This window comes from Saimiri boliviensis, chromosome 17 (assembly GCF_048565385.1).
Source record: "Saimiri boliviensis isolate mSaiBol1 chromosome 17, mSaiBol1.pri, whole genome shotgun sequence".
Taxonomy (NCBI): Eukaryota; Metazoa; Chordata; class Mammalia; order Primates; family Cebidae; genus Saimiri; species Saimiri boliviensis.
This window is the reverse complement of record NC_133465.1, coordinates 27,888,760-27,915,812: the sequence shown is the minus strand read 5'-3', so window position 1 is coordinate 27,915,812 and position 27,053 is coordinate 27,888,760. Positions and strand designations below refer to the sequence as shown.

Here is a 27,053-nt window from a genome sequence, read left to right as displayed (position 1 = left end):
CAGTACCCTAGAGGCAAGACTTGCATGAGGTCAAAGCGCAGGCCTACACCATCCTGAGGGTGGGGGCGGGTCTTCCAAACCCTGAGAATGCAGGAACATGGAGTGCCATCCTCTTGAAAAAGTGGATATGAAAATGCATATAAATTATAAAGATTATTCACACTTAAGAGGTTATTCCAGCTGGGTGTGGTAGCTCATGCTCGTAATCCCAGCACTTTGGGAGGCCAAGCCGGGCAGATCACCTGAGATCAGGAGTTCAAGACCAGCCTGACCAACATGGAGAAACCCCGTCTCTACTAAAAGACAAAAAAATTAGCCAGGTATGGTGGCAGATGCCTGTGATCCCAGCTACTCGGGAAACTGAGGCAGGAAAATCACTTGAACCCAGGAAGCAGAGGTTGCAGTGAGCCAAGATTGTGCCACTGTACTCCAGCCTGGACAACAGGAGTGAAACTCCATCTCAAAAAACAAACAGGCCAGGTGCTGTGGCTCAAGCCTGTAATCCTAGCACTTTGGGATGCTGAAGTGGGTGGATCACCTGAAGTCAGGAGTTCAAGAACAGCCTGGCCATCATGGTGAAACCCCATCTTAAAAAAATAAAATAAAATAATAAAAAACAAACCAAAAATGCTTTTTTTTTTTTTTGAGACGGAGTTTCGCTCTTGTTACCCAGGCTGGAGTGCAATGGCGCAATCTCGGCTCACCGCAACCTCCGCCTCCTGGGTTCAGGCAATTCTCCTGCCTCCGCCTCCCGAGTAGCTGGGATTACAGGCACGCGCCACCATGCCCAGCTAATTTTTTGTATTTTTAGTAGAGACGGGGTTTCACCATGTTGACCAGATGGTCTCGATCTCTTGACCTCGTGATTCACCCGCCTCGGCCTCCCAAAGTGCTGGGATTACAGGCTTGAGCCACCGCGCCCGGCCACAAAAAAAGCTTATTCCATCCACCTGGTTGCCCAACCCAGGACCTCAAGGTCATCCCAAATTCTTCTCTCTCCCTCACTCTCCCCTCACAGGCAATCTATCCCTACTCCTGTCAGCTCTGCCTTCTATCAATAGTTCCAGTCTGTCCACCTCCTTCCATCTCCATAGCCATTACCCTAGTTGAGGTCACCATCCTCTCGCTAGACTACAGCCCCCAGCCTGGCCTGCCTACCTTCAGTATCAGCCTTTTCCTGCCACTCCCTACCAGAAACTGGAAGAATCTTCCAAAAATGAAAATCTGCCCATGTCACATGCCTATTAAAAAACTTTTCAAGCCCCTCAGCATGACTTCCAAGGCCCCGTGATTACCGGATGTCATCGCTCACCCGCTCCCTTGCCAGCTCCTCCAGACACTTCAAGTCCTCCCACTCCTGGGATCTTTGCACACACAGCTCTCTGCCTAGATTACCCCCACCGCTACGTGTCTAGCAAGTCCTAAAGAATTCAGCTGAGGCCGACGCAGTGGCTTAAGCCTGTAATCCCAGCACTTTGGGAGGCCGAGGCAGGCGGATTACTTGAGATCAGGAGTTTGAGACCAGTCTGGCCAACATGGTGAAACCCTGTTTCTACTAAAACTACATAGATTAGCCAAGCATGGGGGCAGACGCCTGTCATCCCAGCTACTTGGGAGGCTGAGGCAGGAGAATTTCTTGAACCAGGGAGGCGGAGGTCGCAGCGAGCTGAGGTAATGTCACTGCACTCCAGCCTAGGCAACAGAGTAAGACTCCATATCAAATTAAAAAAAAAAAAAAGAATTCAGCTGAGAGGCCACTTCCTTTGAGGGGTCTCCTTTATCCCCCACCCCTTCTGGGATCCCCCCACGCCCCGGGCTTACCCTTTCCATGGATGGATGGTGTTGTAATGACCTATCCGTGTCCCATCGCCTCCCGCTCCACTCTGAGCTCCGTGAAAGCAGGAACTACGGCTTCTACCTCTTCCTCCTGAGTACACAGCATATGACAGGTGCTGAGAAAAACGTTAATGAATAAAGATCACACCTGCACTAGACTCCCTTGTTTTTCTGAAACTAAGTTTATCCTACACCCTTGCTGAATCGAAACGTTTCCCACCTCAGTACAGCCAGCATATAAGGCTGAAAACGTGGAATCAGATGACTTGGGTCACATCCTATCTTTGTGACCTTTGGTCAGTTATTTCACCTCCCTGAGCTTCGATTTCTCTTTTTGAAGTGGGAATGATAAACCCTACTTCATAAGAACAATCACCTGGCAGCTGGGACGCGGCACAATGCCGTCCACCTTCCTTCCCATGTGCACACACTTTGGCTGATGTCAGCAGGCACTTGTAAAGCGCTCACCACGTGCCAGATTCAGGCAGGTGCTGGGAGTAATGATGATGACCCTGACCCTAGATTTCACAGTAACCACTTCTGAGAAAACTCAGCTGTAAATCCGGAGTAAATCCTGAGGATTCACAGGTGGGTTTGCCAATCAGCAGGACGCCAACTGACAGGAAGGTAACGATGAGTCAGCCTCAGCCTCCCCTCCGAAGCCCTTGGATGTCCGGGAGACTGCGGAGTCGGTGTTTCGCACGGAGACAGCGGAGTCAGTGGGTCTTTACTGCCACCTGGTGGACAAATAGGATAAAGCCACAGGCTGTAGCCCAGAGAAATTCAGGCGCCTGCCCGGAGCTGCCCAATGCACGGCTCTAATATTACATCTGCCACATTTGTTCAACAGCTAATGACAGGGTGTCAGAGGGGATCGCCTTTGAAATCAAGCCTACCTCATCAGAAAAAAAAAAAAAGAAAGAAAGAAAACCAACTGCACCTTGCAAAGGTTACAACGTGGAGCGTGCCTCCAGGGGAAATTCTCTTCCTGATTCAAAGGCTGGAAGGACTGGAAAACCCTGTGAGGTGGGAAGAACATCTTTTAAAACCATGGTGGTGCTTTACTCCATGGGCCATCACAAAGGGCAAATCCTGGTGACATTCTCCAAACCTTGGTTCGCAGGAACCCAACAGAACTGTCCTGCCCATAAACAAGGCGGGATCTAGCTCAGTCCTGGAAAACTGCCTGAAGCAGGGAGGCCCTTCTTTCCAAAGGCCTTGGCTTTGCAGCCAGACTTGCTAAGTCAACAAAGTGGGAGCCAGCCCAGCCTCCTGCCTTCCTGTTCCACCCTCCAACTTCTCTTCCCTCCACCTGGTGGTTCTTCTTGGCCTGCACGTAGAAACACACACACACACACACACACACACACTCCTCCATTTCAGTCATTTGGGTGGAAAATCTGTTCTGGGAAAACTGGGAGGCAGAATCCAGATGGGCCACCACCAGGGTTATTTTTTCTCTTTCTCCATATTCCAACCATCCTGTGAAAAGTTGGGCCCAAGAATGCGAACTCCGGAAAACCTAGGGCAGTGCAGCGCCAAGATATTTACTTAGCCCGTGAGTTTACTTCCATCTCCCGAGAAGGCAGTCTCAGATTTCCTCAGGGCAGCAGCGCATTGATGAATCCAGCCAGTTGCTTCTGGACGCAGCGTGGTCTATGCAGCCTCTACACTGTCTGCTTCTGAGAAAGCAAAGAAAGCCTCTCTGGAGGCCGGGCACAGTGGCTCACACCTGTAATCCCAGCACTTTGGGAGGCTGAGGTGGGCGGATCACGAGGTCAGGAGATTGAGACCATCCTGGCTAACACGGTGAAACACCGTCTCTACTAGAAATACAAAAAATTAGCCAGGTATGGGGGCATGTGCCTGTGGTCCCAGCTACTCGGGAGGCTGAGGCAGGAGAATCAGGCGGAGTTGAACAGGGGGCGGAGGTTGCAGTGAGCCGAGACCACACCACTGCACTCCAGCCTGGGCGACAGAACTAGACTCTGTCTCAAAAAAGAAAGAAAAAAAAAAAAAGAAGAAAACCTTTCTGGAAAGGCCTGTCTTAGCAGGCACACAAGTGTGGAGAGTAAAGCTTGAGGAAGCACCACTCACCATACCCTCCGGGGCTCTCATGACCACCAGCCCCACTGGAAATGCAGCACCAAGCTCAGTTAGGGGCATGATGAAGGGCTGTGTCACCCCAGAATTTCCCAAAAGGAAAAAAGCCATAAAACAGAAACAAGTAGGAGCCATCAGACATACATAAAACAGGTGCCTCACGCCTATAATCCCAGCACTTTGGGAGGCCAAGGTGGGCAGATCACCTAAGGCCAGATGTTCGAGGCCAGCCTGGCCAACATGGTAAAACCCAGTCTCTACTAAAAATACAAAAATTGGCTTGGAGCAGTGGCTCACACCTGTAATGTCAGCACTTTGGGAGGCCGAGGCTGCAGATCGGCTGAGTTCAGGAGTTCAAGACCAGCCTAGCCAATATGGTTAAAGTCTGTCTCTACTAAAAATACAAAAATTAGCACGGCATGCTGGTGGGCACCTGTTATCCCAGCTACTTGGGAGGCTGAGGCAAGAGAATTGCTTGAATCCAGGAGGTAGAGGTTGCAATGAGCTGAGAGATTGGGCCACTGCACTCCAGCCTGGGTGACAGAGCAAGACTCCGACTCAAAAATAAAAGTAAAATAAAAAATAAAGGTCCAACATGGTGGCTCACGCCTGTAATCCTTGCACTTTGGTAGGCTGAGGCTACTGGATCACTTGAGGTCAGGAGTTCGAGATCAGCCTGGCCAACGTGGTAAAACCCCGTCTCTACTAAAAATACAAAAAATTAGCCGGGTGTGATGGCAGGCATCCATAGTCCCAGCTACTTAGGAGGCTGAGGCAGGAGAATTGCTTGAACCCAGGAGGCAGAGGTTGCATTGAGCTGAGATCACAGCACTGCACTCCAGCCTGGGCAACAGAGTGAGACTCTGTTTCAAAAAAAAAAAAAGCCATAAAACTACATATAAAAATTGTGAACAGCACAATTCTGTTGGTTCCACTACAGTACAAAAATTGCAAGCTTTTCATCAAGATAGAAAATAAAAACAAAGAAAAAGTATTAGCATTCTGGTATTAATCAACCAATGATGATACCTCAATAACATCATCTCAACCTAGCTGATGATGCCCCCAGGACTGCCCCCAGGACCCCAGCTGTAACACTCATGTCCACGCTTCTGTGACCTGGCATCTCTTGCATCCTAGGGGTCCACAAGGAGCAACTCTGTCCTCCTAACTATCCTAATTTCTGACCCTGGGCTTCCATCCAGGCCTTCTGGGTTCTCCTCACAACTGAAGTTGTGCCAGGGAGGTAATCGGGGGTGGACATCAGGTCATCTGCCAACCATCTTCAGAGGTCTTCCCTGGGCCCTTCCGGTCCATCAGTTTCTCAGGCCTTGGCTTTTTTTTTTTTTTTTTTTTTTTTTTGAGACGGAGTTTCGCTCTTGTTACCCAGGCTGGAGTGCAATGGCGCGATCTCGGCTCACTGCAACCTCCGCCTCCCAAGTTCAAGCAATTCTCCTGCCTCAGCCTCCTGAGTAGCTAGGATTATAGGCACCCACCAGCATGCCAAGCTAATTTTTGTATTTTTCGTAAAGACGGGGGTTTCACCATGCTGGCCAGGCTGGTCTTGAACTCCTGACCTCAAGTGATCCGCCTGCCTTAGCCTCCCAAAGTGCTAGGATTACAGGCATGAGCCACTGTCCCCAGCCAAGGCCTGGGGGCATCTTTTGCAAGACAGTCCCGACTGCCTACAAGCACTAACATCTATCACTCTCTGAGGATCTGGCTCCCCCGGGACATGCCAAGAAGCAGGGCTTCTGTTCCATCTGCCCTTAGCATTGCCCGATCTTCTCTCTTCTGTCTTCTCTACCGTATCTCATAACCCAAGATATGTTTTTGTTTTTGTTTTTGCAGCAGGAGGGCTGGAGAAAACTGTTTCCTTCCAAATTTCTTCAAGATGCAATCTGTTAGCCCAAAACCCCTTTGCCTCCTTACCAAAAAACAAATAAGTAAATCCATTTTGTAAAACAAAAGCCAGAAAGATTTCTTAGCTGCCTTCAACTCTGCCACATGCCTCCACACAGGCAATGACAGAGAGCCAACTGCCTGTTTGCATGGAGAGGGGAATGAGGGAGAGAAAACAAATATACATCTCGGATGACAACCCAGACGCTTGATCCGCACACATTTCCTCTCCCGTCACTCAAGATTTTGGCGGTGGTCAGCTGTGGTTTCTTTCTTGATAAACATTGTTTGAAAGAAAAGTTAGAGTAAAAGTTACTCTTTTGTTCCTCTTAACAGGCCCCTAGTACCTATATTTCTCAGCCACCTCTGGCGACCTTTGACCTTCTCCCCATTCCTTCCCTTTCTCTCCCATCACTGTCTCTTCTCAGGCTGACATTCTAAGAGGAGCTGGCCAGAAGTCACCATTGCCCCAGTCAAGAAAAGAAATGGGCCTGGCACGGTGGTTCACTCCCGTAATCCCAGCACCCGAGGCAGGTGGACCACCTGATGTCAGGAGTTCGAGACCAGCTTGGCCAACATGTGAAATGCTGTCTCTACTAAAAATACAAAATATTAGCCGGGCATGGTGGCAAACACTTGTAATCCCACCTACTCAGGAGGTGGGATTACAGTAAGTAATTTACTGAGAATCACTTGAACCCCAGAGGTGGAGGTTGCAGTGAGCCGAATATTGGGTCACTGCACTCCTGCCTGGGTGACAGAGCAAGACTCTGTCTCAAAAAACAGAGAAGAAATGATGACAAAGGCAGCAGCTCAGGTGGCCACACACATCCCCATGTTTCAGCCCACAATATCCCTGTCCCCACTCCCAATCATGACATCATGTGAGCACTTCCTTATTTCCACATCCCAAAATACCCCTTTTAGCCTTCATCTTACTTGGCCTCTCTCTATCAAAGATGGCCACTCCCGCTTCCTTAAAAATCTTACTCTTGATAGATTTGGCTTGAAAGGCACCTCCACCCACCTGGTCTTGCTCCTCCTCTGCTGCCACAGCCTGCCTTTGTGGCCAGATCCTTCCAGCTACCCATTCACTGCCATTGCTCCTCAAGTTTCTGTCCTCAGGCCCCTTCTCTCACCACGTGCGCTCACTGAGCACCCTCAACCTCTCTCAATACTGTAACGCCTACTGAGACCTCAACAATTCCCAAATTCGCACCACCAGCATCTCTCTGTCTTTCTGACTCTATACACATATATGCCTGTTGACTGTTTAGCCTGGAAAACAAAAAGCCAAGGAGAGGATAAGATGGATAATTTTCAATATTTGAAAGAGTGTCAGGACCACAGAGCAGACAGGCCCAAATGAGTAGATTTCAGCTCAGCACACTAAAGACTTTTCTTTTTGAGACGGAGTCTTGTTCTGTCACCTAGCCTGGAGTGCAGTGGCGTAATCTCTGCCTCCCGGGTTCTAGCGATTCTCGTGTCTCAGCCTTCCGAGTACCTGGGATTACAGGTGCACATCACCATACCCAGCTAATTTTTGTATTTTTGGTACAGATGGGGTTTTGCTGTGTTGGCCAGGCTGCTCCTGAACTCCTGACCTCAGGTGATCCATCCACATCGGTCTCCCAAAGTGCTGGGATTACAGGCATGAGCCACCGTGCCCAGCCTCCACTGAAGACTTTTCTAACAAACAGCGCTAGCCAGCAACACAGGGGCTCCTTCTGAAGCAGTGAGATCCCTGCAACTAGAAGTAGGCATGGCGGATTTCTGCAGATGGCACAAGCCCAAATTAAACATCTATGTTTTCCCCTATTCTCAGATTGAGACTTCTCAGCTCAGTAGAGATTCAGATAATTGAAAGATTTTTTTTTTTCATTTCATTGAGCACCTAAAATTATAATTCTTCAATATAGGACACTGGTTAGAAATCATTGTGGTATTTCCTTTTTATTCAATTTTTTAAAATAATCATGATTTATGCGTCTTTTTTTTTTTCAGTCTTTGTAGAGACTGTCAAAAATTGCCAAGGCCAACTATATTTCACGTCGTCATGGTGGGGTATTAGAAAAAGTTTTCAATTAGCAATAATCACACCTTGGATAAACCTCATTGGCTACAATACTGCCAATGTGCAAAGCTGATTTATTTATCAAATACTTTGTTTTTTGGGTCTTTTGTTTTGTTTTGTTTTGAGATGGGGTCTCATTCTGTCCCCTAGGCTGGAATCCAGTGGCACGACCATAGGTCACTGCAACCTCTGCCTCCTGGGCTCAAGCGATCCTCCCACCTCAGCCTCCCAAGTAGCTGGGACTACAGGCATGTGCCACCACACCCAGCTGATTTTTTTTTTTTTTTTTTTGTATTTTTGGTAGAGATAGGGTTTCACCATGTTGCCCAGGCTGGTCTCAAACTCCCGGGCTCAGGAGATCCACCTGCCCCCGTCTCCCAAAATGCTGAGATTACAGGCGTGAGCCACCAAACCCAGCCATACTTTGCATTACAAACTCATTCGTCTTATATATACACCCAGTTTTTACAGAACAAAATTTATTTGGTCACTGATTGAAGGCTTTCAGATTAAAGCACAGTTACAAACACACCAACTGCTTCTGGACATTTCTCTCCATTCTATTCCCAAACACTGTTTTTAAAAATAGTAAGGAGGTAACAGATAAGGAATTCTAATTAAATCCAAATCTGATTTAACACAAAGACTTTTTTTTTTTTTTTTTTTTTTTGAGATGAAGTTTCGCTCTTCTTGCCCAGACTGGCGTGCAATGGCACAATCTCGGCTCACCACAACCTCTGCCTTCCGAGTTCAAGCAATTCCTCTGCCTCAGCCTCCCAAACAGCTGGGATTAGAGGCATGTGCCACCACGTCCAGCTAATTTCATATTTTTTTTAGAGATGGAGTTTCTCTGTGTTGGTCAGGGTCAGGCTGGTCTCAAATTCTCGACCTCAGGTGATCTGTCCACCTTGGCCTCCCAAAGTGCTGAGATTACAGGCATGAGCCACCACCCCAGGCCAACACAAGGACTTTTTAAAGGTTCTTCAAATATCTTGTTCTTTTTTTTTGAGACAGAGTCTCACTCTGTCGATAGGCTGGAGTGCAGTGGTGTGATCTCGGCTCACTACAGCCTCTATTTCCCAGCTTCAAGCAATTCTCCTGCTTCAGCCTCCCAAGTAGCTGGGACTACAGGTACAAGCCACCACATCCAGCTAATTTTGCATTTTTAGTAGAGACAGGGTTTCACCATGTTGGCCAGGATGATCTTGATCTCCTGACCACGTGATCTACCCTCCTTGGCCTCCCAAAGTGCTGAGATTACAGGCATGAGCCATTGCACCCGGCCCCTTTTTTCATCAACAGCCTGGGATGTTATCAGGCAACCCTGAATATAGTCAAGGCAAATACTGCACCATTACCGAAGGCAAATGAATTTGTGGCAATATTTACTGAACATTTTCATGCTGGGCCCCATGCTATGAAACACTGATGTTGAGTAAGTCATAGTCCGTCCTCAAAGAGCTCTTGGCCTAAAGAGGGAGGCAGACCCATGAGCCAATGATCACAGTAGAGTAAGATAACCATTGTAATGTTTGTCAGCGAGAACGGGGAAACCTAGACAGAGGACACTTATGAATAAGGTCTTGGCTGAGCGTGGTGGCTCACTCCTGTAATCCCAGCACCTTGGGAAGTCGAGGCGGGCAGATCATCTGAAGTCAGGAGTTCCAGACCAGCCTGACCAACATAGAGAAACCTTGTCTCTACTAAAAATATAAAAATTAGCCAGACATGGTGGTGAGCTCCCGTAATCCCAGCTACTTGGGAGGCTGAGGCAGGAGAATCACTGGAACCCAGGAGGCAGAGGTTGTGGTGAGCCAAGATCACGCCACTGCACTCCAGCCTGGGCAACATGAGCGAAAGTCCATCTCGAAAAAAAAATTCAAAAATGAGCCGGATGTGGTGGCACATGTCTGTAATCCCAACTACTTAGGAGGCTAAGGCATGATAATCACTTGAACCCGGGAGGCAGAGGTTGCAGTGAGCCACCAAGCTAATATCATTGCACTCCAGCCTAGGAGACAGAGTAAGACCCTGTCTCAGACAAAAAAAAAAAAAAAGAAGAAGAAGAAGAAGGTCTTGTTTAAATACCTAAGCACAGAGAGGTGAGGAATAAAAGACATGATCGCTTCTCAGCCTTTTGACTGAGATCAAGCGTAGTATTTGTTCTTATCAGATAATATCTAATATCTCCATCTGAGGACAATCTATTAAATGGATTTTTGGAGCAGGGAGATGGAATAGGAGCTTGCTCTGTCCAATCCACGCATCGACCCCGTATTGCAGTACTTCTAGGAATGGTGAAACCCCTCAGGGGACAAAAAAAAAAAAAAGACTACATATTGGGTGCAGTGACTGCTCAGTGATGGGTGCACCAGAATCTCAGAAATCACCACTAAAGATCTATGTAACCGAAAACCACCTGTCACCCAAAAACTACTGAAAATTTTAAAAACAATACTTAATTGCGAAATCTTTTTTTTTTTTTTTTTTTTTTTTTTGAGATGGAGTCTCGCCCTGTCACTCAGGCTTGAATGCAGTGGTGTGATCTCAACTCACTGCAACCTCCACCTTCTGGGTTGAGACAATTCTCCTGCCTCGGCCTTTTGAGCAGTGGGATTACAGGTGCGCACCACCACACACACCTATTTTTTTCTTATATTTTTAGTAGAGACGGGGTTTCACCATGTTGGCCAGGCTGGTCTTGAACTCCTGACCTCATGATCTGCCTAGCTCGGCCTCTCAAAGTGGGATTACAGTCGTGAGCCACTGTGCCTGAGCTGCAAAATTTTAAGATAACAAAAAGGTAAAAGCAAACTTGTCACAATTTCATCAAATCAAATTTTTTCCACCCGTCCATCTTAACTTCTAATCTTTATACATATACATGCAATTAATTCATACATGCAATACTATGAGAATAGTTTGATAGTCACCTTTTCATGTCTTATATCATTAGTATTTTTTCATTTCACTACTTTTTTTTCTTACTCCCACGTCATCCCCTTGAGATAACCATACTCTACATTTTTCTCTTGGTTGAGTCACCCAATGGTAGGGCACCAGAACAATATTCAAATTAGAACAATTGGGCCAGGCGTGGTGGATCGTGCCTGTAATCCCAGCAATTTGGAAGGCTGAGGTGGCCAGATCAATTCAGGTAAGGAGTTCAAGACCATCTTGGGCAATATAGTGAAACCCTGTCCCTACTAAAAATATTTAAAAAATAATAATAATAAGCCGGGCGCGGTGGCTCAAGCCTGTAATCCCAGCACTTTGGGAGGCCGAGGCAGGTGGATCACGAGGTCGAGAGATCAAGACCATCCTGGTCAACATGGTGAAACCCCGTCTCTACTAAAAATACAAAAAATTAGCTGGGCATGGTGGCGCATGCCTGTAATCCCAGCTACTCAGGAGGCTGAGGCAGGAGAATTGCCTGAACCCAGGAGGCGGAGGTTGCGGTGAGCCGAGATCGCGCCATTGCACTCCAGCCTGGGTAACAAGAGCGAAACTCCGTCTCAAAAAAAAAAAAAAAAAAAAAAAAAATAGCTGGGCATGGTGGTGTGCACCTGTAGTTCCAACTACTTAGGAGGCTGAGGCAGGAGGATTGCTTGAACCCAGGAGATGGAGGTTGCAGTGAGCCAAGATGGTGCCACTGCACTCTAGTCTGGGTGACAGTGTGAGATTCTATCTAAAAAAAAAAAAAGAACAATTGGTTAGTTCCTTTCCTCTTTTCTTGTTCTCCTAACATACTTAACTTTCAGCCATAAAAACATGTCTTTCTTTTTTTTTAAAGACGGGGCTTCTCCATGTTGGTCAGGCTGGTCTCTAACTCCCAACCTAAGGTTATTCACCTGCCTCGGCCTCCCAAAGTGCTGGGATTACAGGCGTGAGCCACCATGTCCAGCCTTAATGTCCTTTTTAAGAAAATTTTTTGACGACTCACGCCTGTAATCACAGCACTTTGGGAGGCCAAGGCAGGTGGATCACTCGAGGTCAGGAGTTTGAGAACAGCCTGGCCAATGTGGCAAAACCCCGTCTCCACTAAAATTATAAAAATTAACCAGGTGTGGTAATACACACCTGTAATTCCAGCTACTCAGGAGGCTGAGGCAGAAAAATAGCTTAAACCCGGAAGGCAGAGGCTGCAGTGAGCCAAGATCGCACCACTGCACTCCAGCCTGGGTGACAGAACAAGACTACATCTTAAAAAAAAAAAAATTCTACCTTCTTACTCCAGTAAACCCTATTTCCCTCCTACCCACCCTGACAGAAACTACCAGAAGGAGGAAGAGCAAAGATTAAGTTTTAAAAAGCAAAACAGGCCAGGAGTGGCGGCTCATGCCTTCAATCCCAGCACTTTGGGAGGCCAAGATGGGAGGATCACAAGGTCAGGAGTTTGAGACCAGACTGACCAGCATGGTGAAACCCTGTCTCTAGTAAAAATACAAAAATTAGCCAGGCGTAGTGGCATATGCCTGTAATCCCAGCTACTAGAGAGGCTGAGTCAGGAGAATTGCTTGAACCTGGGAGGCGGAGGCTGTAGTGAGCCAAGATCACACCACTGCGCTCCAGCCTGGGCAATAAGAGAGAAGCTTCCTCAAAAAAAGTAAATAAAAATAAAAAATAAAAAGCAAAAGAGAGTCCTAGATTCACAACTCTTCCATGGATCACAGCAGTTAACACTGTGTGAATTTTCTTTGCTTAGCTACTCATGCACATATGCTTCTCATACTATTTTTTTCCTCTCCCTCCCGCCCACCTATATATGTAATACCCCAACTCACAACTTGCGCCTTTACTTACAGTTTCAGCCGTCTCACAGCTCCTGCTCACACGTGGACCAACACTACCTTTCCATTTCAGCAGTTCTGCCATCCTCCTCAAGCCCCTAATATCGCCTGGCTCCATTTCTCAAGTTTACCTTTTCATGCCAGACATGCTCATGGTCTCATCATCTAGGACCTTGAGAGGAGGAGGAAAGGGAGGTATGGTGATATGTTCTACAACTGCCCTTTTAGCAAAGACAGTGGAAGGGACATTTTTTTTCCTCCCTAGGACAGCTTTGGCCATGACTCCCCTCACCGCCAAAGCCACTGCCTTCCCTCACAAGGTTCCACCTTGTTCATACCCCTTGTAGGACCTTTGAAAAACAGTTTAAGGAAGCTGGGTGCAGTGGCTCACGCCTGCAATCCCAGCACTTTGGGAGGCCCAGATGGGCGGATCACGAGGTCAGGAGTTCGAGACCAGCCTCGCCAACATGGTAAAACCCCATCTCTACTAAAAATACAAAAAATTAGCTGGGTGTGGTGGCAGATGCCTGTAATCCCAGTTACTTGGGAGGCCGAGGCAGGAGAATCGCTTGAACCTAGAGATGGAGGTTGCAGTGAGCTGAGACTATACCTTTGCACTCCAGCCTGGGCAAGAGTGAGACTCTATCTCAAAAAAAAGAAAGAAAGAAAGAAAGAAAGAAAAAACAGTTTAAATGGTTAAATGCTCAATTAAATGCTATGGAGTATACTAAAATTTCATATCTGAAAGCTTTTATTGAGTCAGTGTCAATAAGGAGGCAGGAAGATATGAAACAATTCCTGAGCCCGTCAGACACAAAAGTGACTTACTTTAGTAAGTCACTTTAATCGCAGACCAGCCAGGGCGTGACCCAGACCGTGCTGCTATCTTCGCACACATGCAGTGTCAAGAATGGACCCGAGGCCGGGCGCGGTGGCTCATGCCTGTAATCCCAGCACTTTGGGAGGCCGAGGCGGGTGGATCACGAGGTCAAAAGATCGAAACCATCCTGGTCAACATGGTGAAACTCCGTCTCTACTAAAAATACAAAAATTAGCTGGGCATGGTGGCGCATACCTGTAATCCCAGCTACTCAGGAGGCTAAGGCAGAATTGCCTGAACCCAGGAGGCGGAGGTTGCGGTGAGCCAAGATGGCGCCATTGCACTCCAGCCTGGGTAACAAGAGCGAAACTCCATCTCAAAAAAAAAAAAAAGAATGGACCTGAGTCTGAGTCACATGTGCATCTAGGTCCTATTTCTGCTGCTCACTGTGTGATCTTTTTTTTTTTTTTTTTTTTTTTTTTTTTTTGAGATAGAGTCTTGCTCTGTTGCCCCTGCTGGAATGCAGTGGCATGATCTCAGGTTCAAGCGATTCTCCTGCCTCAGCCTCTTAAGTAGCTGGGACTACAGGCACGTGCCACCACATCCATATAATTTTTGGTAGTTTTAGTAGAGACAAGGTTTCACTATGTTAGCCAGGATGGTCTCGATCTCCTGACCTCAGGTGATCCACCTGCCTCAGCCTCCCAGTGTGCTGGGATTACAGGTGTGAGCCACCACGCCTGGCCTTGGCAAAACATTTTGTCTTCATTCCCATCTCTAAAATGAGGTAAATTTTTAAGAGGGACTGCATGTAAGTAATTGTGAAACCCCATCTCTACTAAAAATACAAAAGTTAGCTGGGTGTAGTGGCACACGCCTTTAGTCCCAGCTATTGGGGAGGCTGAGGCAGAATAATTGTTTCAACCCAGGAGGCGGAGGTTGCAGTGAGCAAAGATCACACCACTGTACTCCAGCCTGGGCGACAGAGCAAGACTTCATCTCAAAAAAAAAAAAAAAAAAAAGATTAAATGAAAAACCGAGTTTCATGTCAACTAAGGATTATGCAACCACTGGTTTAACTAATTTCCCATTTAGTTTATCGGCCTACGGAAAGCCTGTTAACTAAGTATATGTTCCATTTTCTATGAACAGGAAAGTAAACCAGCTACATCACCAGTGTCTCCTAGATTCCAATCCTTGATCAACAGTGCTAGATCTACAGAAGCAAAACTAAAATTTTTTCTTTCACAGAGTAGTTTTAAGCATCCAAACATTTGAATTCTTAATATGTCATTCAGGGCATACCTGTAATCCCAGCACTTTGAAGGCTGAGACCATCCTGGCTAACACGGTAAAACCCCATCTCTACTAAAAATACAAAAAATAAGCCAGGCCTGGTGGCACGAGCCTGTAGTCCCAGCTACTTGGGAGGCTTAGGCAAGAGAATCCCTTGAACTGAGGAGGCAGAGGTTGCATTGAGCCCAGATCACACCACTGCACTCCAGCCTGGGCAAGATAAGAGACTCCATCTCAAAAAAAAAAAAATGTCATTCAGGGACTTTAAGTGAAGGAGTGAAGGCCGGGTAAGGTGGCTAACACTGTACTCCCAGCATTTCAGGAGGCCAAGGCAGCTGGATCACCTGAGGTCAGGAGTTCGAGATCAACACAGCCAACATGATAAAACCCAGTCTCCACTAAAAATACAAAAATTAGGCAGGCACGGTGGTGGGCACCTGTAATCCCAGCTACTCGGGAGGCGAGGCAGGAGAATTGCTTGAACCCGGGAAGTAGAGGGTGCAGTGAGCCAAGATTGCACCACTACTCCAGCCTGGGCAACAGAGCAAGACAGAAGGGAGGAAGAAAGAAAGGGAGGAGGGGAGGGATGGAGGGACTACTCAGAAGTACCTAATTAAAAGGGAAAAAGGCAGGCCAGGCTCAGCAGCTCACACCTGTGATCCCAGCACTTTAGGAGGTCAAGGTGGGTGGATCACTTTAGGCCAGGAGCTTAAGACCAGCCTGGCCAACATGGTGAAACCCTGTCTCTACTAAAAATACAAAAGATTACCCGGGCATGGTGGCACATACCTATAGTCCCAGCTACTCGGGAGGCTAACGTACAAGAATTGCTTAAACCTACGAAGTAGAGGTGACAGTGAGCCAAGATTATGCTACTGGGAGACACAGTGAGACTGTCTCCATAAATAAATAAATGAAAAATGCAGACGAAGCATACTGGTTGTTTTTTTTAACATTTATTTACAAAGAACACAACTCCTCTGACACAAACACACACACATTCCAAGAAGGAGCCCACTAAGAACAACAGACTGAGGAGAACAATGGGCCTTACTGAACACTGGTCTGTGTACCCCAGACTAGGGATCACCGTGAACATTTTCTCAGATACAGCTGTTCACCTCCAAGACAGGAAAAGAGATCCTGACATGGAGGCCCACCCATCTACAAGGCAGAAAGCTCCACACTCAGTCTTCGGCATCGTCAAACTGTCCTGTTTCAAAGACCATCTTGGAATAATGGGGTATCAATGGAGGCGGATGGTGCCAGCTGGGGTCATAGATCATGTCTCCTTGTGGGGCACAGCACACCCAAGGTTTGAGCTCTTGAGAAATGCCCTCCTGGATGTCATCCGCATCTGCAGGCAGTTTTAAAAGACAGATTAAGGGAAGGAAGGTAAAAACAGACAGCCGAAACCTTAGACTTTGTTTAAAAACACAGAGTCCTCCTTTCCTGAAGAATTGTAAATGCGTTCATTCTGAACAGCTGAGAAGCTGTGCTTCTCAGCCAAGGGTTCTTAGCAGTGGAGAGGAAGTAAACTGGATAACACAGCACTTCTGTCTGCAGCTGCTCAAGTCACAGCAGAGATTTTTGGAGATACATGGCCGGGCGCGGTAGCTCATGCCTGTAATCCCAGCACTTTGGGAGACTGAGGCGAGCGATCACAAGGCCGGGAGATTGAGACCATCCTGGCGAACATGGTGAAACCCCGTCTCTACTAAAAATACAAAAAGTTAGCCGGGCGTGGTGGCACACACCTGTAGTCCCAGCTACTCGGGAAGCTGAAGCAGGAGAATCACTTGAACCTGGGATGCAGAGGTTACAGTGACCTGAGATCACACCACTGCACTCTAGCCTGGGCAACAGAATGAGACACCATCTCCAAAAAAGAAAAACCAGGGGAGAAATGACAGATACAGGTGAGGGGACGGAAGGCAGCAAAGCACACTGCCATGTGTGTACCTATGCAACAATCTTGCATGTTCATCACATGTACCCCAAAACCTAAAATGCAATAAAAAAAAAAAAAAAAATCTGTAATAATCTTATATACTTGATCCAATCATCCACTTGATTCCTTTTATATCTACATTCAGAAACTCACTCAGTAAATGATGTCATCCAGAAAAAAAAAAAAAGAAAAGAAAAACCAGCGATACATCACAGAATCAATTGCAAAATTTGCATATATGTTTGTTTTCAAAACAAAAGATAAGATCTCACAGAAATTGCAGACCTGTAACAGATACCAGCCTAAGCTCACAGATCCCTGTTCCAAACCGTCTGCCTTCAGGGCTAGTCTGATAGGTGTGTCTAAGAAGACCACTTCAGGACCCCAGAGACTCCACACCTACCATATGGATTCCCTTGATCTGCTTTCAACTCCAAGTCCCAGTCCTCATGAAAAAGACCACCAGGCGGTTCCTTGGGTGGACAGTTTGTTCCTCCTGACAGCTCCCAGGTGCTCAGTTCTCCATCAGAGTCCTCCTCATCCACAGCAAAGCCTTCCTCTTCAGAATGGGTGCCCTCACCCTGGGCAGGACTGTCATTAGGGATGCTCTGTGCTCCTCGGGCTAAGAAATCCACAGAGAAGATAGCCTTAGTGACAAACCAAAGAGGACCTGCTGTGTGCTCAGTAAATTTTTGGCAAACTTACTAAGAAGGTAGTAAACAGGTGTACAGAGTGTTCTTTAGTCACATGAGTACCTTTTGTTTGGTTGGGTTTTTGTTTTTTTTTTTTAATTCTTTAGAATGCAACGGGAATGAGCACTTTTTAAAAAATGCTGTTCTGGGCTGGGCACGGTGGCTCATGCCTGTGATACCAGCACTTTGGGAGGCCAAGGCAGGCGAATCACCTGAGGTCAGGAGTTTGAGACCAGAATGGCCAACACAGTAAAACGTCATCTCTACTAAAGATATAAAAATTAGCTGAGCATGGTGGCAGGAGCCTGTAATCCTAGCTACTTGGGAGGCTGAGGCAGGAGAATTGCTTGAACCCAGGAGGCAAAGGTTGCAGTGAGCCGAGATCGCGCCACTGCACTCCAGCCTGGTGACAGGGACAGATTCTGTCCGCCCCCCCAAAAAAATTCTGTTCTATATATATTTTTAGAAGAGCTGATAATTTATTTTCAATAAGATGTTTTGTCGGCCGGGCGCGGTGGCTCAAGCTTGTAATCCCAGCACTTTGGGAGGCCGAGGCGGGTGGATCACAAGGTCGAGAGATCGAGACCATCCTGGTCAACTTGGTGAAATCCCGTCTCTACTAAAAATACAAAAAATTAGCTGGGCATGGTGGCGTGTGCCTGTAATCCCAGCTACTCAGGAGGCTGAGGCAGGAGAATTGCCTGAACCCAGGAGGCGGAGGTTGCGGTGAGCCGAGATCGCGCCATTGCACTCCAGCCTGGGTAACAAGAGTGAAACTCTGTCTCAAAAAAAAAAAAAAAAGATGTTTTGTCTTATACAAGGTCATTAATTGTCAAGTCCTTTAATTTACAAAGAAAGCCAGGGACAGTTTATGTTTTCAAGTGGTTTGCATGTCACTGGGGCAAAGGGCCTCTGATAAATAACACACTTTCAAAATACAAGCTTGAATTGAACTTTTGCTCTTTTATTCTTCCCTTCTGCTACAAAGAGCATGTTAGAGGTGAGCACAGGGACAAAGGGGAACAGGGGCACTGCAGACAGAAGACCAGAGACCATCTAGTCACAATGGCAGTACCTAGTGGCTCCTTCTGACACTGGGGAGGCCAGAAGGTACATTTTCAAAAGGCCTCACAAAAATGGAAGAGGCCAGCCGGGCGCGGTGGCTCAAGCCTGTAATCCCAGCACTTTGGGAGGCCGAGGCGGGTGGATCACGAGGTCAAGAGATCGAGACCATCCTGGTCAATATGGTGAAACCTCGTCTCTACTAAAAGTACAAAAATTAGCTGGGCATGGTGGCATGTGCCTGTAGTCCCAGCTACTCGGGAGGCTGAGGCAGGAGAATTGCCTGAACCCAGGAGGAGAAGGTTGCGGTGAGCCGAGCATCACACCATTGCACTCCAGCCTGGATAACAAAAGTGGAACTCCATCTCAAAAATAAAATAAAATAAGGGCCGGGCGCGGTGGCTCAAGCCTGTAGTCCCAGCACTTTGGGAGGCCGAGGCGGGTGGATCACAAGGTCAAGAGATCGAGACCATCCTGGTCAACATGGTGAAACCCCGTCTCTACTAAAAATACAAAAAATTAGCTGGGCATGGTGGTGCACGCCTGTAGTCCCAGCTACTAGGGAGGCTGAGGCAGGAGAATTGCTTGAACCCAGGGGGTGGAGGTTGCGGTGAGCCGAGATCGTGCCATTGCACTCCAGCCTGGGTAACAAGAGCGAAACCCCGTCTCAAAAAAAATAAATAAATAAATAAAAATAAAATAAAATAAAATAAAATAAGGGCCGGGCGCGGTGGCTCAAGCCTGTAGTCCCAGCACTTTGGGAGGCCGAGGCGGGTGGATCACAAGGTCAAGAGATCGAGACCATCCTGGTCAACATGGTGAAACCCCGTCTCTACTAAAAATACAAAAAATTAGCTGGGCATGGTGGCACGTGCCTGTAATTCCAGCTACTCAGGAGGCTGAGGCAGGACAATTGCCTGAACCCAGGAGGCGGAGGTTGCCATGAGCCGAGATCGCGCCATTGCACTCCAGCCTGGGTAACAAGAGCGAAACTCCATCTCAAAAAAAAAAAAATAAATAAAATAAAATAAAATAAAATAAATAAAAATGGAAGAAAGACTGGGAAAAGATAATGGATTTCTAAGCACTTAGTGCTATGGTGATGCCAGGTCCCACGAGAAAAGGCAATCAGCCTGAAAACGGCCATGCTCTTAATACTGAAACAACAGTAACTGTGATAAACGATAAAGTGATCATTCAGAGCAAGGGGTCTAGAGACAGACTGCCTGGTTTCAAATCCCCGTTTTGTCAATTACTAAACATGTGACTGGGCAGGTGCAGTGGCTCACACCGGTAAACCCAGCACTTTGGGAGGCAGAGGAGAGTGGATTGCTTGAGCTCAGGAGTTCAAGACCAGCCTGAACAACACGGCAAAACCCTGTCTCTACAAAAAATTCAAAAAAATTAGCTGGGTGCAGTGGCACACACCTGTAATCCTAACTACTCAAGAGGCTGAAGTGGGAGGATCACAGCCTGGGAGGCAGAGGCTGCAGAGAGCCAAGATCGTGCCACTGTACTCCAGCGTGGATGACAGTGAGATCCTGTCTCAAAAAAAAAAAAAAAATGTGTGACTGAGCTGAAATTTACTTAACTAGTTCCATAACATAAATATAGAATTACCAGCCTGGCGCGGTGGCTCAAGCCTGTAATCCCAGCACTTTGGAAGGTTGAGGCGGGTGGATCACGAGTTCAAGAGATCGAGACCATCCTGGTCAATATGGTGAAACCCCGTCTCTACTAAAAATACAAATCATTAGCTGGGCATGGTGGCACGTGCCTGTAGTCCCAGCTACTCAGGAGGCTGAGGCAGGAGAATTGCCTGAACCCAGGAGGCAGAGGTTGCGGTGAGCCGAGATTGCGCCATTGCACTCCAGCCTGGGTAACAAGAGCGAAACTCTGTCTCAAAAAAAAAAAAAAAAAAAAAAAGAATTACCATATGACCCAGCAATCCCAGTCCTAAACATATACCCAAAGGAACTGAAAACAGGTGTTCAAATAAAACAAGGATACTCACGGCAGCACTATTTACAATTACCAAAAAGTAACCAAAACACAAATGTCCATCAATGGATGAACAGATAAACAAAATGTGGTATATCCGAACAATGGAATGATTCAGCCATAAAAAGGAATGCAGTGCTGATAATGCACCTTGAAAATACACTAAGTGAAAGAAGCCAGACACAAAAAGTCACATATGGTTATGATTCCATTTACAGGCAACTCACATTTGCCTATCCAGAATAGATAAATCCATAGAGACAGAAAGCAAATTAGTGGTTGCCGGGAGCTCAGGGAAGGAAGAAATGGAGAATGACTACTTGATGAGCACAGGGTTTCCTTTCAGGGTGACGAAGATTCTGGAACTAGACAGTGGTGGTGGTTGCACAACACTGCCATTGTGCTAAAAGGCCACTGAATTACATGCTGTAAAATGGTTAAATGGCAAATGTATGCTATGTATCTTTTACCACAATTTTTTTTTTTTTTTTGACAAGCAGTCTTGCTCTGTCGCCCAGGCTGGAGTACAATGACACGATCTCCGCTCACTGCAATCTCCACCTCCTGGGTTCAAGTGATTCCTCTGCCTCAGCCTCCCAAGTAGCTGGAACTACAGGTGCCTGCCACCACGCCCAGCTAATTTTTTGTATTTCATTAGAAACAGGGTTTTACCATGTTGGCCAGGATCATCACGATCTCTTGACCTCGTGACTTGGCCTTCCCAAGTGCTGGGATTACAGTCATAAGCCACCATTCTGGTTGCTGTGAGAGTTACTTTAAAAGAAAAAAAGGGCCGGGCACAGTGGCTCACACCTGTAAAACCAGCCGAGTTTTACAGGTGGGAGGCCGAGGCAGGCAGATCACCTGAGGTCAGGATTTTGAGAGCAGCCTGGCCAACATGGTGAAACTCCCTCTCCACTAAAAATACAAAAATTAGCCAGGTGCCATGTTACACACCTGTAATCACAGCTACTCAGGAGGCTGAGGCACAAGAATCACCTGAACCCAAGAGACAGAGGTTGCAGTGAGCCGAGATCACACCACTGCACTCCAGCTTGGGCGACAGAGTAAGACTCCATCTCAAAAAAAAAAAAGAAAAACAAAGTGTGGGGTGCCGGGTGTTCACGATTGTAATCCTAACAATTTGGGAGGCTGAGGCAGAAGGATCATGTGAGATCAGGAGTTCGAAACCAGCCTCGCCAACATGGTGAAATCCCATTTCTACTAAAAATACAAAAATTAGCTGGGCATGGTGGCACATGCCTATAATCCCAGCTACTTGGTAGGCTGAGGTAGGAGAATGCTTGAACCCAGGAGGTGGAGGTTGCAGTCAGTCGAGATCGCACCACTGCACTCCAGCCTGGGCAACAAGAGCAAAACTCCATACAAAAAAAAGGAAAAAAGAAAGAAAGAAAAGAAAGAACACCGGGCATGGTGGCTCACGCCTGTAATCCTAGCACTCTGGGAGGCTGAGGCGGGCAGATCACCTGAGGTCAGGAGTTCAAGACCAGCCTGACCAATATGGTGAAAAAAAAAAGAAAAAAGAAAAGAAAGAAAGAAAGAAAGAAAAAACCGGGGAGGGGGCTGGGCATGGTGGCTCATGCCTGCAACCTCATACTTTGGGAGGCCCAGGTGGGCAGATAACGAGATTAGGAGTTTGAGACCAGCCTAAGTCAACATGGTGAAACCCAGTCTCTACTAAAAACACAAAAATTAGCCAGGCATGGTGGTGCATGCCTGCAGTCCCAACTACTCAGAAGGCTGAAGCAGGAGAATCACTTGAACCCAGGAGGTGGAGGTTACAGTGAGCCAAGATCACACCACTGCACTCCAGCCTGGGTGACAGAGACAGACTGTCTCCAAAAAAAGGAGAAAGAAAGAGAGACTGAGAACTATGCCTGGCACATAGTGAGTCCTGTATAAGCATTATTTCCCGTGACTATATTATGTGCTTGATCTAGACCAGCACTATCTGCAATGAGGGAAGTATTCTAGAAGCTGTGCTGTCCAGCAGGCCAGTGCTAGCCACATGTGGCTACTGAGCACCAGAAATGTGGATAGTGCAAACAAGAAGTGAATTTCTCAGCCGGACGCGGTGGCTCAAGCCTGTAATCCCAGTACTTTGGGAGGCTGAGGCGGGCGGATCACGAGGTCGAGAGATCGAGACCATCCCGGTCAACATGGTGAAACCCCGTCTCTACTAAAAATACAAAAAATTAGCTGGGCATGGTGGCGCGTGCCTGTAATCCCAGCTACTCAGGAGGCTGAGGCAGGAGAATTGCCTGAACCCAGGAGGCGGAGGTTGCGATGAGCCGAGATCACGCCCTGGGTAGCAAGAGCGAAACTCTGTCTCAAAAAAAAAAAAAGAAGTGAATTTCTCATTTTATTAAGTTATAATTAACATAGCATCAGTGGTGGCTAGTGGCTATTCTATTAGATAGTATCGCTCTAGATACTTTCACCCAAACCTCATAATGACCCCAATGAAGCACACATATTAGCCCTATTTTAAAGATGGGAAAAGGCTAAATGAGTTATCTCAGGCCATAAAAATCAAGCCCATGACTCTCTGACCCAGCAGGGAAACCAAAAACAATTTGCCTGGCTCCAAAGCCTATAAAGTCATCTCCCCCATTTATTCAGTTTTGCTTTCCATGGTTTCAATTATCCACGGTAAGGTACAATTACGATATTTTGAGAGAGAACACATTCAGCTAGCTTTTTTTTTTTTTTTTTTTGAGACGGAGTTTCGCTCTTGTTACCCAGGCTGGAGTGCAATGGCGCGATCTCGGCTCACCGCAACCTCCGCCTCCTGGGTTCAGGCAATTCTCCTGTCTAAGCCTCCTGAGTAGCTGGGATTACAGGCACGCACCACCATGCCCAGCTAACTTTTTGTATTTTTAGTAGAGACGGGGTTTCACCACGTTGACCAGGATGGTCTCGATCTCTTGACCTTGTGATCCACCCGCCTCAGCCTCCCAAAGTGCTGGGATTACAGGCTTGAGCCACCGCGCCCGGCTCAGCTAACTTATATTACAGTATATTGGCATAATTGTTCTACATTCATATTGTTATTAATCACATATGCAAAATTTATAAGTTAAATTTTATCAGAGATAGTATATATAGGGAAATAAAGCAGTTTCAGGCATCCACTGGGGGGGGTTCTTAGAATGTACCCCCCAGGAAAAAGGGGAAATTGGTGTACCATTTTCACCATTTCAAGCTGTTTCTCTCGGTAGAAGGATGGGTTTGAACATAAGGAAAGTCCAGGACTTCCCTTAAGGAAGTGCCAAGCAAGGCTTCCAAAGGAGGGTACTGTTCAACAAGGGCAGAGAAGGCCACTAAGCAGCAGAGAAGACAGGCTAAAAGAGAAGGTAAATGAGACAAAGGACTATCCCTCTCCTCACGTCCTTGGTCTCCCCAACTTCCACCGTCTCTGTCATCTACTTGCCTAGTCGATCCATAGCCTTCTCAGTCTCTCTCTCCTGACTGGAGTGGTCAACCGTAGCAAAGCCAGCCTGCAGGAAGAAGAAACGATTATCAAGGACTTGGGTATCTGGGATATGACCAGTATTCCACTATTGCCTCTCAACCTCAACCACTCTTCCACACTCCCCTTGGTAATGCAGGGCTGGGACTCTGCCACCCACTTTTCTGCTTTGCCCTGTTAAACTGGGCAAGGCTGGAGGGAGAGGGGCCTTGTTGCTTCCTATTCATGTAGGCATCACCTCATGACACTTCACCATGGTGGCAGGGATGCCTTCCTATAGCAGCCACAGAATCCAGTAGACAGTTCTGAGAACTCTTGCAGAGCCAGCCTCAGCACTGAGCCTTTTCTTTAAAGGTCTGTGTCCCAGGACTCTCCTCCAAGCTCAGAGACCCCTACACCAGCTGCGGCAGTGCCTCCTCCTTAAAGGTTGGAATTTCAGCTCTGCAGAGCCTTTACTCTAAGCTTTTAAATTTTAATCAACTTCATCTCTTTGTTCCTTCAGCCATAGGGTTGGTAGCTGTTCCCTGCAGTTGCCACCTCCATGTACATGTTTTACCTTTTCAGTTACTTAATAACTTTATAGCAACTCTATCAAATTCTGCTTCCTCACTGACACATTGAGGTGGGGCAAGCTTTAGTTCCTCTGCAATGCTGAGCACTGAAGGCAGTATTTCTAATATAATTGAAGACCTTCCCACACAGCCAACCAAACGCTTCTCTGCTCCCATCACTCAGAAGTTCTTGAAACCCGATGACCTCCAAGACCTCTTTCTAAAGAAAAACGAAATATTCCTGCCTGCATAAAAAGACCTGATTCTAGCCAGGGGCAGTGGCTCACACCTGTAATCCCAGCACATTGGGAGGCCAAGGTCACAAGATGGAGACCATCCTGACTACACGGTGGTGAAACCCCATCGCTACTAAAACACAAAAAATTAGCCAGGGGTGGTGGTGCACGCCTGTAGTCCCAGCTACTCAGGAGGCTGAGGCAGGGGAATCACTTGAACCAGGGAGGCGGAGGTTGCAGTGAGCCCAGATCGTGCCATTGCACTCCAGCCTGGCAACAGAGTGAGACTCCGTTTCAAAAAAAAAAAAAAAAAGAAAGAAAGAAAGAAAGAAAGACCTGATTTTGATCACAGCTCTGCCACCCATTCAGAGTGTGGCCTTGAACACATGACTTCAATTACCGTGCCTCAGTTTGCTTCTCCAGAAACTGGGGGTGACTGTTGTAACCCTGCAGGGGGCTGATGAGGCACCGTTTAGGAAAATATGGCATGTAGCAAGAGTGTAACATTTCTTGAATTTAAATTCACCTTTTCTGCTACATCTGAACTGCACTTGGCACCTGCTCCAATCAGCATTCATTATCTAGTCATGTCTGGGTTTAATCATTCAATTCCACCCCCTGTAGTCAGTGACAACCGCTGGTCACTGCAGCCCAAGGAGAAGTCAGAGCTCTCACCTAAATCACTGCCACGGCCTTCTAACCATCTTTTCATCCAGCCATCTGGCCTAGTGTTACAAAATTAATCACTACTCTACTCAAAACCTTCAACAGCCCTCCACTGAGGGAGCACAAAATTAGCCATGGCATTCACACGTCCCCTCCTCCCCCACTCCCATCAACCTGTTGAGCATAGTTCTCTGCATGCTCTGGGACCCAACTCCAAGCCATGTGCCCTGCACTTTTTCATCTCCACGTCTCTGCAAACACCACCAGCCTCTCACCTTTATCCCTTCCTGCTGCGCCCGACAAAATTAGTCCCATTCTGTTCCGCACTCCAAAGTAATCTGATTTATAAGTGTCGCTGCATTTATCATATCTTACTTTGGCTGAGTACCATCTTTGAGGCATCATTCATCCAGTCAGTATGTCTATCTCCTGTGCCAGGCACTATGCTAGGCTGGACAAACAGCCCTAACAGAGCGTTCCTACTGTTCAGAAGCTCACCACCTAGCCGGGGACTGACTGTAAACAAGGGCAGGTGATGACTGTAATAACGGTCTCGGGAAAACCGAGAGCTGTCTAACGTACATGAAAACAAGTTTCTGGAAACCCTGCGTCAAACAGGGCCTTTTTGGTTTCAGTAAGCAGAAGGGCGAGCGCGCAGGTGATATCATCTGGGGCTCAGGGTTAGCGGGCATTCCCACCAACAGACAGAGGTCCACAGGTCCGTCAACTCAAGTCCCTCTCCTCACCGCCCTCACCTGGCCCTCGCCCAGGCTCCTGGCAGCCGGCTCCGGCTCTCGGTCACTAGCGTCCCCTCCCATTTACTAAATCCGCAGCGGCGCCCAGCGGGCGGACAGCCTTCCCTCCCGACCCGGCGCGCCCACCCACGGCCTCTGGGTTCCCAGTCCCGCAACACCGCGGCCCCTAGGCCTGGCCGTTTTCAGCTCCAGCGCGAGCCCAAACGGCGCTCGGTGTCGCGGGGCGGCCCGAGGCCGGCCAGAGGCTGTTCCCCCGCCCGGCGGCCCCCGCCCAGCCCGGCCCCGCGAGCCCCGCGACTCCCAGCCCCAGGCTGCGGCTGGCTGTAGCGCCCGGCCCCCACGCGATGCTCACCCCCGGGCTCGGGGGCACCTTCCGCGCGCTCTGCTGCGGCGAGCCCCGTGACGGCTCCGCAGCCCCCTGCGCCTGGGCCCCGGCAGCCTGAGGGTCCATGCCCGGCTGGCCACGGGTCGGCGCCCTGGACACCGTGGGCCACGTGACGCACCGCCCCGGCTGCCGCCCGTTGGATCCGCCTTAGAGGGGCCAATCAGCCTGGGGGGTCCCGGCCGAGAAGGCGGGGCGCGGGGGGAGGGTCAAGAGGAAGCGGGGGCGGGGCGGCGCAGGGGGCGGGGCGCGCGGCCTCGTAGAGCCTGCCCCTCCCTCTCCCGCGCGAAATGTGAAACAATCTCGGGGACTGATTTTGTCAACTCCTCCGGGTGCAGATCCTAAGGCTGGACGACTAGCTGGGAGTGAAACGCCAAGCGTGCCCTGCGCGGCCACTCGGGGTGTGCTCCAGCTTTAAAACCCCGTGTGGATAAGACACATCA

At 47.9% G+C, this 27,053-nt stretch overlaps 1 protein-coding gene and 2 non-coding genes across 3 annotated transcripts; 1 reads left to right on the top strand and 2 right to left on the bottom strand.

Moving 5' to 3' along the window:
* Nucleotides 1-7,845: 7,845 nt before the first annotated feature.
* Nucleotides 7,846-7,986, bottom strand: LOC120366942 (U4 spliceosomal RNA). The gene has a single exon (XR_005581455.1). It is a non-coding gene; the product is annotated as a U4 spliceosomal RNA (small nuclear RNA).
* A 2,050-nt stretch (nt 7,987-10,036) lies between these two features.
* LOC120367092 (U2 spliceosomal RNA) lies at nt 10,037-10,223 on the top strand. The gene has a single exon (XR_005581580.1). It is a non-coding gene; the product is annotated as a U2 spliceosomal RNA (small nuclear RNA).
* A 5,538-nt stretch (nt 10,224-15,761) lies between these two features.
* COPRS (coordinator of PRMT5 and differentiation stimulator) lies at nt 15,762-26,822 on the bottom strand. Its single transcript, XM_039476396.2, has 4 exons — nt 26,581-26,822; nt 23,982-24,048; nt 17,176-17,394; nt 15,762-16,178 (listed from the first exon to the last, which is right to left on the bottom strand). Exons 1-4 carry the CDS (start codon nt 26,677-26,679, stop codon nt 16,009-16,011), a joined length of 555 nt encoding a protein of 184 aa, XP_039332330.1. The 5' UTR covers nt 26,680-26,822; the 3' UTR covers nt 15,762-16,008.
* Nucleotides 26,823-27,053: the final 231 nt, after the last annotated feature.

Bases quoted from the DNA above. Each gene is read 5' to 3' on its own strand.
- COPRS (XM_039476396.2), bottom strand. From the start codon at position 26,679: ATGGACCCTCAGGCTGCCGGGGCCCAGGCGCAGGGGGCTGCGGAGCCG. The intron at 24,049-26,580 runs GTGAGCATCGCG...TTCTTCCTGCAG, and splicing joins AGGTGCCCCCGAGCCCGGGG to GCTGGCTTTGCTACGGTTGA. The intron at 16,179-17,175 runs GTAGGTGTGGAG...AACTGCCTGCAG, and splicing joins AGATCAAGGGAATCCATATG to ATGCGGATGACATCCAGGAG.